This window comes from Mercenaria mercenaria, chromosome 1, assembly GCF_021730395.1.
Source record: "Mercenaria mercenaria strain notata chromosome 1, MADL_Memer_1, whole genome shotgun sequence".
Classification (NCBI taxonomy): domain Eukaryota; kingdom Metazoa; phylum Mollusca; class Bivalvia; order Venerida; family Veneridae; genus Mercenaria; species Mercenaria mercenaria.
The window spans coordinates 17,674,633-17,689,308 of NC_069361.1; the positions used below are offsets into that span (position 1 = coordinate 17,674,633).

Here is a 14,676-nt window from a genome sequence, read left to right on the forward strand (position 1 = left end):
TTACCTGATTTCCGACAGCGTTCCTCCACGATGCCAAGCTATGCGTATAGGACAAGACCGCATTTTAGTAAAAAGGCGGTAGGCGCGGAGTCGGTCAATAAACTGTCTTGTAAAGAAAAAGAATGTAGAGAGAATAACACCAAAGATGTAAAAGCAAACGAGTCTGAAAATCTTTTGAACAAGTCACATCCAAGTGTCATTGTTACAGATCACAGTCCCGACAATATTGCAATGTCTGAAGAAAACGAGTTAAAAGTAGTTACATTCGATCTACCTGAAAACAATTTTGCCCATGATAATGATTCTAAGGAGACGACATTTCCAGAATTTGGTAGAAAGTTTCATAGGGCAAAGTCAGTGGTTATACCAAGGCATCAGCTATCTCCACAGATGTTCCGTAGAAGAAGTTACACACTTGACTCTACTCATTCGATGAAAAAAGCTGGGGAGAAACTTCTCCATAAAAGAGAAAACGTGGATAAATTCAGCATAGCTGTGCGCAGACTCAGTCTGTTTGACAAATTGTTAAGTGCCTCAATATCTTCGGCTGAGGACGAGTCGGATACTGAATGGTCGAAATGTTATGACGATTTGGAAAGATGTAGATATTTAAGAGTGCCTGGACAAAGTATACAAGGTAGTAGTGAGAACTTATCTCTTGAAAATGTTTCATTTGGACAAAGCGAATAAAAATGATTTGTATAGGATTGAAAGTAACATATTTGCTATTGCAATACAATATTCAAAAGAAACATTTAGGAGATACACAACTAATTAATCTGTTATAACTTTCATTATGATATGACCCACGTTTTTTTTCTCAGCCAGAGTACAAGTGAAAATAGATAAAACTGTTTTAACATGAAAGACAACATTGTTGTAATTTGCACATCGAAATGTTAACAAGTTATGAAGTTCTGTTTCTTTAATTTCTGAACATGTGTTAGTAAATTTAGGAATTTTCCAACTCGGCGCATTTTTTTCCCATTCAGCTAACTTCGTGGATAGAAGACATATGTGCCCTGTAGTCTGACATTGTAGTCTTTGCTAAAATGATTTATGTTTTTTTTTCATAGCTTTTGTCCTCTGAAATCCTTAGGAGTCCGCATTTTATTAATTTGATTTCTTGTCAACTTAGAATTATTCTCATTTCACATTATATTTATTTAATTATCATATGTATACGCCAGTCAGCGTTGATTAAAAACTTTCCACTCTTGTATGTCTTATTTCTATTCGACCAGCTTCATTTTGACATCTTTTTAACGAATTCTGAAAATACATAAAAAAAGAAAATGTGACTTGTGATAAATATTGTGTCAGCGATGGTATATTAGATATGTTTCAACTGCCTAACATTCTGTGGGGACGCGAGTTCGAATGCCAGGAGAGTCATCAGCTTTAATACTTCAGTCTTTCTTTTCAAAATAATAAAAGCATGTTAATTATTTTAACAAGCTTATTGTTAATCATTCACTAGGATTCAAGAGAAACCTAGGCCCCTAGGTTAAAATAAACATAGATCTTTTTACAGTACTTTAAAACAACATGATGCCGGTTTACAAGAAGGCGACGACAATCACTATATCGTTATATATTGTTAAACTCCCCGTAACCCACAGCTGGATTTATTGCTAAATCTAAGCCATATGTCTTTCTGACCTAAAGTGGAAATGGGTTAATTTAGTATTAAATTAAGAATATTAGTGATTAACTGGCAATGACCGTACCAACGTAGTTTATCTGTCCTCTTCCAAGTTTGTCTCCTTGTCTTACAAGCTCCTCAACTTCTGGTGTGTTCAGTTTTTCTCCAAGACTCGTGAGCACGTGCCGCAACTGAAGGGTGCTCACAAACCCATTATTGTCATAGTCAAACACCCTGTATATATACAAAGTAAGATAAGCGTTGATTTCAAACGAAAACGTATTAAGTACACGCCTGAAGGTGCGTTCTAAACTTCCCTTTAGTGAATAGTTTTTAACAATGTACAGAAAGTCATTACAGTTTTGAACACACTTTAAACTGTCTTATGACATAATATATCATTAACCTCTCTGAGCTCAATAGTGAGAGTGCAGATCTACGGATAGCGGTGTCGTGAGTTCGATCCCCGGGCGAAGAGTAAGTTCTTAGTGACGATTTGATCTGAAATCATTTGTCCCCCACCTTTGATTCATACATGTGGGGAAGTTGGCGGTTGTTTGTACTCGGGTACAGAATCCAGGAACACTGGTTATGTTAACTGCCCGCCGTAATATAACTGAAATACTGTTGAACAAGAGCACCGCCTTGCGGGTGCTGTCGCTCATCTGATTTTTTTTGTATAATAGAAATATTGTCCTACCAATGATTTTCTAAGTCTAAAAAGGGCCATCATTCTAGCAAAAAGCAGGATAGAGTTATGTTTCTTGACGTACAGCGTCCGCTTATGATGGTGAACAAGTGTTGCAAGTTTTAAAGCAATAGCTTTGATAGTTTATGAGAAAAGCTGATTAAACATAATACTCAACCAAGAAAACTGATTTTCTAAGTCCAAAAGAGGCAATAATTATTGCAAAAAGCAGGATGGAGCTATGTTTCTTGATGTACAGGGTCAGCTTATGATGGCGAACAAGTGTTGCAAGTTTCAAAGCAATAACTTTGATAGTTTAAGAGAAAAAGTTGACCTAAACATAAAACTTAACCAAGAAATCTGATATTTTTTTAAGGACAAAAGGGGCAATATTTATTGCAAAAAGCAGGATGGAGTTATGTTTCTTGATGTACAGGGTCAGCTTATGATGGCGAACAAGTGTTGCAAGTTTCAAAGCAATAGCTTTGATAGTTTAAGAGAAAAAGTTGACCTAAACATAAAACTTAACCAAGAAATCTGATATTTTCTAAGTCCAAAAGGAGCCATAAGTCTTGCAAAAAGCAGGATGGAGTTATGTTTCTTCCTGTACAGGTTCAGCTTATGATGGTGAACAAGTGTTGCAAGTTTCAAAGCAATAGCTTTGATAGTTTAGGAGAAAAGTTGACCTAAACATAAAACTTAACCAAGAAATCTGATATTTTCTAAGTCCAAAAGGGGCCATAAATCTTGCAAAAAACAGGATGGAGTTATGTTTCTTGCTGTACAGGGTCAGCTTATGATGGTGAACAAGTGTTGCAATTTAAAAGCAATAGCTTTGATAGTTTAGGAGAAAAAGTTGACCTAAACATAAAACTTAACCAAGAAATCTGATATTTTCTAAGTACAAAAGGGGCCATAAATCTTGCAAAAAGCAGGATGGAGTTATGTTTCTTCCTGTACAGGGTCAGCTTATGATGATGAACAAGTGTAGCAAGCTTCAAAGCAAAAGCTTTGATAGTTTAGGAGAAAAGTTGACCTAAACATAAAACTTAACCAAGAAATCTGATATTTTCTAAGTACAAAAAGGGCCATAAATCTTGCAAAAAGCAGGATGGAGTTATGTTTCTTGCTGTACAGGGTCAGCTTATGATGGTGAACAATTGTTGCAAGTTTCAAAGCAATAGCTTTGATAGTGTAGGAGAAAAAGTTGACCTAAACATAAAACTTAACCAAGAAATCTGATATTTTCTTTAGAGTCCAAAAGGGGCCATAAATCTTGCAAAAAGCAGGATGGAGTTATGTTTCTTGATGTACAGGATCAGCTTATGATGGTGAATTAGTGTTGCAAGTTTCAAAGCTGTAGCTTTGATAGTTTAGGAGAAAAAGTTGACCTAAAGATAAAACTTAACCAAGAAATCTGATATTTTCTAAGTACAAAAGGGGCCATAAATCTTGCAAAAAGCAGGATGGAGTTATGTTTCTTGCTGTACAGGGTCAGCTTATGATGATGAACAAGTGTAGCAAGCTTCAAAGCAAAAGCTTTGATAGTTTAGGAGAAAAGTTGACCTAAACATAAAACTTAACCAAGAAATCTGATATTTTCTAAGTACAAAAAGGGCCATAAATCTTGCAAAAAGCAGGATGGAGTTATGTTTCTTGCTGTACAGGGTCAGCTTATGATGGTGAACAATTGTTGCAAGTTTCAAAGCAATAGCTTTGATAGTGTAGGAGAAAAAGTTGACCTAAACATAAAACTTAACCAAGAAATCTGATATTTTCTTTAGAGTCCAAAAGGGGCCATAAATCTTGCAAAAAGCAGGATGGAGTTATGTTTCTTGATGTACAGGATCAGCTTATGATGGTGAATTAGTGTTGCAAGTTTCAAAGCTGTAGCTTTGATAGTTTAGGAGAAAAAGTTGACCTAAACATAAAACTTAACCAAGAAATCTGATATTTTCTAAGTACAAAAGGGGCAATAAATCTTGCAAAAAGCAGGATGGAGTTATGTTTCCTGCTGTACAGGGTCAGCTTATGATGGTGAACAAGTGTTGCAAATTTCAAAGCAATAGCTTTGATAGTTTAGGAGAAAAGCTGACCTAAACATAAAACTTAACCAGGCAACGCCGACGCCGACGCCGATCAAGTGATGATAATAACTCATAATTTTTTTTCTCAAAAAATCAGATGAGCTCAAAACGGCGTTAAACCAAAAACAAACAAAACCTGTATAACATAAGTTCTCTTCGCATGTCAAAGGTATTCATCCCTTTAACGTCGACATTATTACCTGAATGCATCAATCAGTTCTTTCTGTGTTTCCGGGGCTTTTACTTTCCTTACCATCATTGTCAAGAACTCGGGAAACTCGATTGTTCCACTCTCTATAAAGAAACATTTAACCATTTTTGTCATGTCAATATAACTTATACATCCGTTTTGAAAAAAACAAAAACGGACGTATTTCGTGATGGCGTGTGCGTATGTTTGTCCGTCCGTCCGTCCGTCCGTCACATTTCGTTTCCGGAGCATGACTTAATAACCATTCAACGTATTGATTTTAAACTAGGCATATTGGTAGATGACGATGAGACGATGTGCAGAGCACATGGACCAGTACGGTTGGACAAAGGTCAAGGTCATTAAAGGAGCTCAACTGCGGAGCATTCAATGTATTGACTCTAAACTTGCCATATAGGTAGTTGACAATGAGACTGTGTGCAGAGCACATGAACCAGGTTGGTACGTAGGTCAAAGGACAAGATCACAAAGGAAGCTCAAAGGTCGAATGTGCATAGTGCATAGTGCATGAACTTGACCTGTAGATCGGAAGGTCAAGATCACAAATTGATTTCAAATCTGTCCTTTATATTTTGTGTCTGGATCACAACTTCAATACTATTCAAGGTGTTGGAATGCAGTTATCAACACACACGCGCGCGCTCACGCATGCACGCACGCACACATCACACATTAACCCCCGCCCCCAAAACACTTTCAGTTTCTTGTTTCATAGTGTTCCACCGCTGCTGCCGTGCTTATAAAATAAGATAACAACTTTATTACATACCCCCCCCCCCCCCCCCAACTTCAACCCTCTGCCACATTGCACTCCTCCCTCACACACACCCAAGAGAAATATTTTCTTTAAATTTCACCTCTTCCTCCTCTGATCTAGAACTGCGGGCGTATATTGCCCAGCTTTGCGGAGCTCTTGTATATCCAAATGTTTTACAGAGAATTTGAGATGTCATACTCAATGTACCCGAGTGTGCATGAATTATTTTGATATTGACTATCATTTGAAAATAAACTTTGAAAAGTCACTTGTTAATACTATTTCTGAAGTTAAATAGCTCACAAATATTTACGTACAACGAAACAGTCAATTTATTTATCAGATAGTTATTACCTTATTGCTCCTCTGAGTGTTTCCTTTAATGTGTATATGAGCCGCGCCATGAGAAAACCAACATAGTGGCTTTGCGACCAGCATGGATCCAGACCAGCCTGCGCATCCGCGCAGTCTGGTCAGGATCCATGCTGTTCGCTTTCAAAGTCTACTGCAATTAGAGAAACTGTTAGCGAACAGCATGGATCCTGACCAGACTGCGCGGATGCGCAGGCTGGTCTGGATCCATGCTGGTCGCAAAGCCACTATGTTGGTTTTCTCATGGCGCGGCTCATTTAATGGAGTCACCCGAGACATTTCTAATATCTAAAATCCAGCTGCAACAGACATCGTCCTGATAAACCTCAGATATTTTTTAAATTCAACGTTTTATTTTTTTGGTCTGTCAAATATTGGTTCCTCCCACATAACGTAAAATGGAACTTTGATATTGTTGACCCTTGAGCCATTGAATATGATGTCATATTCACCAGAAGTAGACAATATTGACAATACTTCATCATGTAATCTGCCAAATGGGTACCGCGGAGGAAACTGCCGCAAATGGCTGTGCTTCTTGTTGTGGCCGATCCCGTTACTGTGTAAACTGAGTAAAGGGGTAGTGTTAATTAACAAACAAAATTCTTTATTCAGCTTGAGCGAGTAGGTTACAAGAAAATACATTTTCAGGATATCGTGTACATATACTACATTTTCAAGCACCAGACACTAACTAGCCTGAAACAACTGCCTTCTCCGAACTCTGCTTCCTCAACTAGCCAAGACATTCCTTTTTTTAAAAGAACTTTTTATGTCTTTGTAATACAGTTATGTGCTCGTACTATGGACATTGTGGCACAGTTTCCACCCAGCATTTCCACTTCAACGGAAATTTGTCTAAATCTAGGTTGACAAGAGCTACAGATTATCTTGACCAATCTTTAAGACTATTATTTGTGTTGAAGTCACTTAACCTTGATGTTTTGAGCGGAATAAATCTGAATGACCCGCTATATGTTATTATACAAAACAAAGTCACCTCCACAGCATTGCATTTTTATTACATTATCGAAATATTAGAGTGATTTTCACAGAGAAAAACATCAAATAAATTTTTCATTGGTAAAGAAAAACTTAAAATTGGTAAATTTATAGTCAGAACATGAAATCAAAAGAAAATGTGTTTGTTTTACATGTAGGATCAATTCCTTTTCACTCTTGAACACCATGTCTTACATTTTCACCCGTAGCTACGCCACTCGTGAAAATATTGCATCTGGTGTTCACTCTTGAAAGATATTTCATTCTTACACTGTAACAAACTAATATCCCCTACATATTAAAAGTATTTGATATTATCACAGTTATATCGAAAGTTTGTATTCAAGTTGCTTAACAGCACTTTTTTAAAGTTCAAATGCATTCCTTTCATATTTAAGACTTGTACAGAAGATATTCGAACATAATTGACCTTTTTGCATTTCTACTGGGCTAGGACTTATTTGTGTAGAGGTCGCTCTTTCTTGGTATTTTGAGTGAAATAAATCTGAATGTCTCAATATATTTTAGAATACCAAACTTTGATCCCCTCTACAGCTATTTATGTGCAGGGTCCTACCTTTGAATTGGCATACAAGCGGTGCAAACGTTTGAAAACCATCTGCAGATGAAGTTCATTAAGGAAAAATAGATTTGATGTAATGAAATGACTCGACAATCTAGTCTGTTTAACATTTAGACAGACAAGTTTTACAGGATATTTGACATAACCGCCCCTTCGAACTATTAGCCAGTGTTTTCATCATTATAACACGTACTGAGCGTAGGTGACAATCATTAAACAGGTTTTGTTACAATGTCATCATGTTTTTAAAAGTACACTTTTTACCATCTTTGCTTTTTAAAAGTAGCCTAAATATGGGCATCTGTGAAATTGACACCGTCATATTTCGTGTCTGGAGCATACCTTAATGAACCATTCAATGTTTTGACATTAATCTTGGCATATGGACAGATGATGCGGCGATGTGCACAGTGAACTAACTTGGTAGGTAGGTCAAAGCTCAAAATCAAATCAATGTCAAATATGTCCATCTTATTTTCTGTCAAGAGCACATTTTAATCATCATTTACGGTATTGACTTCAAACTTGTTAAACGTAGTAGGCGATGTGCTGTGCACGTAAACTTGGTCTGTAGGGCAGATGTCAAGGCCACAAATTGAGTTCAGATATCAGAGCTATCCTTTGTATTTTGTGTCCGGAGAACAACTTCAATAATATATCAAGGTATTGACTTTAAACTTGGAATATAGGTGGATGGTGATGAGACGGTTTGAACTGTGCAGATATCAACATTACTCGCGACGCACATTACCGCCCACTCCCCTCCCACCAGCACATACACACAAAGAAATTGTTGGATATTGTAGATTATTGTGTTAAATCAGCAAAACCTTACTTATTTTTCCATTTTGCGGCTCGGACATTAATGCAAATACATTATAAAAACATACACGGTTTTCCTACAGTTTGGTTTACAGTCTATGGTTTCGTTTTAAACTTTGAACTATCCGAAATTGTTAGCCTTTCATGGGGCCTTATCAATAAAAGAACAATTCTTTAGTAGCGTTATCAACATGTTTTATTATTTGCTGTTGATTTTCATTTATGGACAACAACCTTTTCTTTCTGTGTATTGGTGGTTTCAGGTAGATCTAAACCTTGAGTTATCACATAATCAAGGTTATCGTGTTGTTTATTTTCCAATTTACCACGGTTCAGATGCACAGGAGCATCTGAAGGATGCACCTTGGTAAATCGGACGATAAACCACAAGAGAGCCATGTTTCATGTAGAATTGTATCAATCCGTGTTTTTAATGAATCATAAAACGTGACAACTGTTGCTCACTGGAGAATATACAACGCTTGATTGCCGGTTTTAATTTAACTGACGGAAAAAAAATCGTTATTAAATATGTTGTTTATGCATGGGAACACATACCGTCGTCATCGACTTCACGAATCATGTCCCTAAGTTCATCATCTGAAGGATTCTTGCCTAGTGATCGTAGCACAGACTTCAAATCGTCCACTGTAATACTACCAAGACCTTCACGATCAAACAGACCAAACGCTTCTCGAAAGTCTATAAAATAGTTTTAAGTCTATAAAATCCAAGTGGGGAAATCAGAAACAAAAGAAAACGAATACAAAGCTAAAGAAACCCCAGAAGATACCACAGGCACCAGTATCGGACCTGGGACAAAAATATGTTTGTTTTCATCCTAAATGAGTTCAAAATGAAAAATATGTAGTGAAGTATGAGCCCCCTTCAAAAGATACATATGTCTACAGTAGACATATGTATCTTTTGAAGGGGACTCATATTTCATTACATATTTTTCATTTAGGATGAAAACAAGGCCATATTTTTTGTCCCAGGTCCGATACTGGTGCCTGTGGAAGATACTTGAAATCTAAAACAGAAAGAAAAATGATAAATCGTGATTTTAAGATTATACCAACAGTATATGATTCTTGTCCAACAGTAACATCGAAAAATGAGAGACAGAACTACCAAGACCTTCACGATCAAACAGACCAAACGCTTCTCGAAAGTCTATAAAATAGTTTTAAGTCTATAAAATCCATGTGGGGAAATCAGAAACAAAAGAAAACGAGTACAAAGCTTAAAAAAAACCCCAGAAGATACTTGAAATCTAAAACAAAAAGAAAAATGATAAATCGTGATTTTAAGATTATACCAACAGTATATGATTCTTGTCCAACATTTAACTTCGAAAAATGAGAGACAGGCGGAAAATAAACTAATTATCTTTGTTTCTATAATTTAAATGTATTGAACCAAACAATGCATAAGACAACTAAAGAAGACAATATCAAAATTGTTCAATATTGCGGTACCTTCAACTTGTTCCTCGGACAGATGTAAGTCGCCGTGCCCAACTTCATACTAAAAGAATGAAAATAGTTCCACATAATCTATTAATACTTTTTTCTAGTATGGCAATTATGTCTTCAACCTAAGACGAACTTGCATAAACAAAAAATGCATCTGCATTATTGCGAAAACCAAATTACGAATCTTTTTTTTTTAAATTGGTTTGAAAATATCAATATTATAATAAAAAAACATACCATCGACATAATCCTTTTTGTACAGGAATATTCAGCTCAAAACATTATATTTTCGTGTTAACAATAATAATATCAACCACTAATCAAGACTGATCATCAGAGTTAACAGACGCTTTAGTATCATATTACAAGATGTTTATTCTTTGATTGGAGTTACAAATAATGGATTGTTTTAAAGATATCGATTATACTAAGATTCGGTATATGAGCCGCGCCATGAGAAAACCAACATAGTACATTTACGACCAGCATGGATCCAGATCAGCCTGCGCAACCGCGCAGTCTGGTCATGATCCATGCTGTTCGTTTTCAAAGAGAAGCTGTTAGTGAACATCATGGATCCAGACCAGACTGCGCATGCGCATCCGCGCAGTCTGGTCAGCAGCAAATGCACTATGTTGGTTTTCTCATGGCGCGGCTCATTTTATTTACCATCTTTAAACAGAAACGCGCCCCAAAGTTAGTCAATTCTGAATGGCATCGTGTTCAAACTCAAGCAAAATTGAGCTTAAAATACTCGCGTAAAATTGAGTGGTAAATACTCGCGTAAAATTGAGTGGTTAATACTCGTGTAAAATTGAAGTTAAAATATACTTTACAAAAAATGTATAAATTATATTCTATGAAAGGCAGTCTTAAAGGGAAAGGCAATGTTGTTTTTATGTTAATTCCGTCTGCTAGGATTTCTTAAAGTGAAAGAATTTTCAAAATCAGTCTAAATTGCGGAAGTTGTGAACATTTAAATATTTGATCAAAAATGGCGACCATCTTGTTTCCATGGCAACAAAAAACAAAATGGCAGATTTATTTGATTACTAGATACAAACTTGAACTGTATTTTCTTATTTCTGTAAAATAATTTCTCTACCTTTAAGCTATAATGAAAGAAATTACCATGTTTTACATAATACAGTCCAGAAACATATGAAATTAATCTATTTCAAAGGTTATTTGCTAAATAAATAATTCAGCAGAGCGTAAATAACGTCATATAGACACCTCTTTGATGAGACATTTTCATAAATTTCAAACTGCCATATCTATTTCAACAGTGATATCCGATTTTAAAAATTCTTTCAGCGGATGGCTTTCATATAAAAATAACTTATTGTCAGGCATTCATTACCCTTTAAACCTTTTTTCGTTTACAGAGTAGTAGATGTAATGGCCATGTATGTTGCCTTAGATCTTGGCTGGAAAATTATAAATCTGAAAGAAGATCCTTAAGAAGCACAGTATGCAGAAGTCAGGCTTTCGACTCTCTTCAGTGCTGGTCGTTTTACCTTCTCGAATGGTTTGATGTTGTAGTTTAGTTATTATTCAGTAAAATAGACGTTTTAAGAACTCCTTTGTGTTTGAGAAACTGTGGCTGTCGATCGTTTTCAGTCGCTTACATTAAAATGTATTTTTCTGGATAATCGCGATGTGTGCTTGACATCGTATCGATTCACTTTGGCACTTGCAATAGTAGCCTTATTTTCCATATTTCTTACATTTTGATAACAGAATCAACGAAATGCAACACCATTAATAAACAAAGCGTGTAATATTTTCAAATACTGATGTGGTTCAAGAGGATTTCCTTTTTCCTGGCTCATTTCCAAGACGCTTGAAGATCGTTCTATAAATATGTTGTGTGCGCATGCATTATCACACCGCACCCACTTAATATAACACGAGATCTAAAATGTTGACTGAGCGCCAAACACCTGTGTTCATATTCATATCAATACTAATAAAAACTCTGAACATACATGATCATTTCTTTATTTACAATGGTAATGATAATATATAAACATGTTTAAAGTGTTACATGTATTAAACAAAGATTGAAAGACTGAAGTCTGAGCTTTTTGACAGCGGAATCAGTGGGAGGATCCTGGTGGAACGTTCTCCGCCACTTATTTGATTTTCTCCTTAGTCATATACATCAAAACTTTGCCCAATTCTTTTATACGTCCTCAATGGTTGTTAGGACAACAGATGACACTATCGTTTGCTACCGGGCATCATCATTTCAACAAATTCTGAAAAACAAATTTTTAAGTGGTGTAAACGTGAAGTCGGAAATGTTAATCTTTATCACTATTACAGGTGCAAACGTTTGTATAAAGAACGTGCAGGCAGCGTTTAACTGGCACTGGGGATTTTGGACTAAAACAGCTTGAATAAAATAGTTGTGAGGCCGTTCACTTGTACATATATCACAACTCTCACAGACACCGGTATTTTTAATTAAAGCTATATTTTCTGTCCAAGCCAGGTGAAGAACTTTAATTACCTTTATAGTCTATTTCTCCATCGTTGTTTATATCCGCTTCTCGCATCATCTCGTCGACTTCTTCGTCAGTGAGTTTTTCTCCGAGATTTGTCATCACGTGACGTAATTCTCCGGCACTTATTTTTCCGGAGCCATCTTTATCAAATACGGCAAAAGCAGCTTTTAAGTCTTCATCTGTGTCATTGTCACGCATGTGACGCATCATCATTGTCAAAAATTCTGGAAAATCAATGGTTCCACTTCCTGAAAAGTATCCAAATTCTTTTGTTTCTATGTATTCTTCAACAATACGGAAGCATAAATTCATCAAAGAATTTGACTTCTCTATCAAAATATTTATTAATGATGGGTGACATTCATTCATTAACTGTAGTTGCTAATCAATACTTCATCGGACGTCTCAATTGTTAAGTTCTTAACCCTTAGCCTGCTAAATTTCTATAATGGACTGGTCCATCTTCCAATTTGGGCAGTACCATTTATCATTTGAAGGGGGTGTTTACTAAAAATTTACTGACTGAATAGCGAACAGTGTAGACCATGATCAGACTGCACGGATGTGCAGGCTGATCTTGGTCTGCACTGGTCGCAAAGGCAAAACCAATCGCCGCCAGCAGGCTAAGGGTTAATGACACACCTCTTGATAAGAGAAAATGTAGACACGTGGCATTTAATTTGAAAACTTCGGAAGGCACTATGCTCTTTAAATGAGTGAATATTACCGTCTGCGTCAACTTCATTGATCATATCTTGTAGATCAGCCTCTGTTGGATTTGACCCAAGTGATCTCATCACGGTACCGAGTTCTGTTGATGTTATTGTTCCATTACCATCTTTGTCGAACAGACTGAACGCTTCCTTAAACTCTACACAAAAAATAAAGTCAGTTTTAGGTATAAACATTTCTTTTTAGTATCTTTAACCTATTATACTATCAAGCGGTGACAAAAGGTCAGAAAATGGGCATAACTTTATAAAAGGGAAGAAGAGTAATTGAACTTGTGCAGTGCATGTCAGATCATCGGAGAAATGTGTGTGAAGTTGCAGTCAATTCCCATCAGTGGTTACAGAAATACCAACTTAAACAAAACTTGCTAAGTCAAAAAAGGGTATATTTTTACAAAAATGCATAATAGAGTTATAGAACCTGTGCAGTGAATGCAAAATCATATCAGCGAACAATTATGTGGAATTTCAATCGATTACCACATGGAGTTACCGAGATACCAGCTTGCATAGGCGGATGCAGACGCCGGCGAACGGGTAAGTGCAAGTGCTATTTATCGAGTAGTCGAGCTAAAATGAGAAAACGTTTCTCATTTTTATGTGGTTCATGGAATAATACTAGTAAATGATATCGTTTGACAGGTGCGTTGTGCAATAAGCACAAATACACAAGTTGAGGTTGTTACAAAATCATGTTATTTTGGAAACTATTTTACGGGGGAAAATATGGTGGCTGATTTCTGCCATCTCATTCTGGCGTGTTGGCGCGTTTGCAGGGAGCCAGAACGCCAGGACGCCAGGACGACAATTATACGCGCCAAGACGACAAACAAGGCATTTTGTTCTGGCGGGGGCGCCAACACGCTAAATTGGGAAGTTGTCGTCCTGGCGTTCTGGCGTCTTAGCGCGTTTGAAGGCCCCGCCAACGCGCCAAGACGACAAATGAACACGCCAGAACGAGATGGCAGAAATCAACCACCATAGGAAAACGTTTTTAAACAGAATGTTTAACAGGCCACAGTTGAAATATAAACACAAGAATAAGATTTCCGAGAAAAATCGTAAGTCAAATGTCAATAATCACCTGCAATCTGCTCTTCTGAAAGTTGTGTTTCCTGAAAAAATAACCGAAATAATGTATATTCATTATCTAATAAAATACAATAATGATTTTTATAATCTCAGAATGAGTTACACAGCAGAAGATACGAATTGAAAATGAGACCTCAACTTCACTAAGTATTGTATAAACGGTTTTATCTGAAAATAGAACTTCTGTCAAAATATACTTTTATGATGTGGTGTATACCGGGTGTGTCTAATGTTTTTTTTTTCAAATGTGTGAACTACATATGTGAGTTAAATTCCTTAGACATTCCAGTTGTGAAAGAAATTTGTGTAATACCTTAATTTCTACCATCTAAAGTACGCACTTTGATAGTCTTAAACAATTTATACTTCGACAATGTTAGAATTATATTATTAAGCAAAAAATTTCTTACCATTTTTCTTTGATATTTCAATTAAGTTTAAACCAAACGAATCCTTTTATCCACAATTTAATGTCTGTCTTGATAAAGAAAAAACTTCAACCAGGTTTAAACATGTATCATCGGTAAAGAAACGGTAAATATTTATCTGCTGATATTTAATATTTAAATGTTAGACTTATTATTAAAATTTAAAAATTGCGACAATGTCGCATTGCGGAATTACTTCAATTCAAAAATACAACTATGGGTATCGGGTATATACATTAAGAATTCATAATGATAGAATATCTTATT

General features: G+C 36.1%; 1 protein-coding gene across 1 annotated transcript; it reads right to left on the reverse strand.

Annotated features, from left to right (window-relative positions):
- Positions 1-778: 778 nt before the first annotated feature.
- On the reverse strand, positions 779-14,606 carry LOC123524258 (uncharacterized). Its single transcript, XM_045302327.2, has 11 exons — positions 14,392-14,606; positions 13,974-14,004; positions 12,886-13,029; positions 12,164-12,406; positions 11,883-11,909; positions 10,315-10,352; positions 9,649-9,697; positions 8,726-8,869; positions 4,621-4,714; positions 1,731-1,879; positions 779-1,272 (listed from the first exon to the last, which is right to left on the reverse strand). The coding sequence occupies exons 1-11, from the start codon at positions 14,392-14,394 to the stop codon at positions 1,247-1,249; spliced, it is 948 nt and encodes a 315-aa protein (XP_045158262.1). The 5' UTR covers positions 14,395-14,606; the 3' UTR covers positions 779-1,246.
- Between the last annotated feature and the right edge of the window lie 70 nt (positions 14,607-14,676).

Coding starts and splice junctions, on each gene's coding strand:
- LOC123524258 (XM_045302327.2), bottom strand. Junction 11,910..12,163: donor TGGAGAAATAGACTATAAAG/GTAATTAAAGTT, acceptor TTTGTTTTTCAG/AATTTGTTGAAATGATGATG. Junction 8,870..9,648: donor GTCCGAGGAACAAGTTGAAG/GTACCGCAATAT, acceptor ACTATTTTATAG/ACTTTCGAGAAGCGTTTGGT.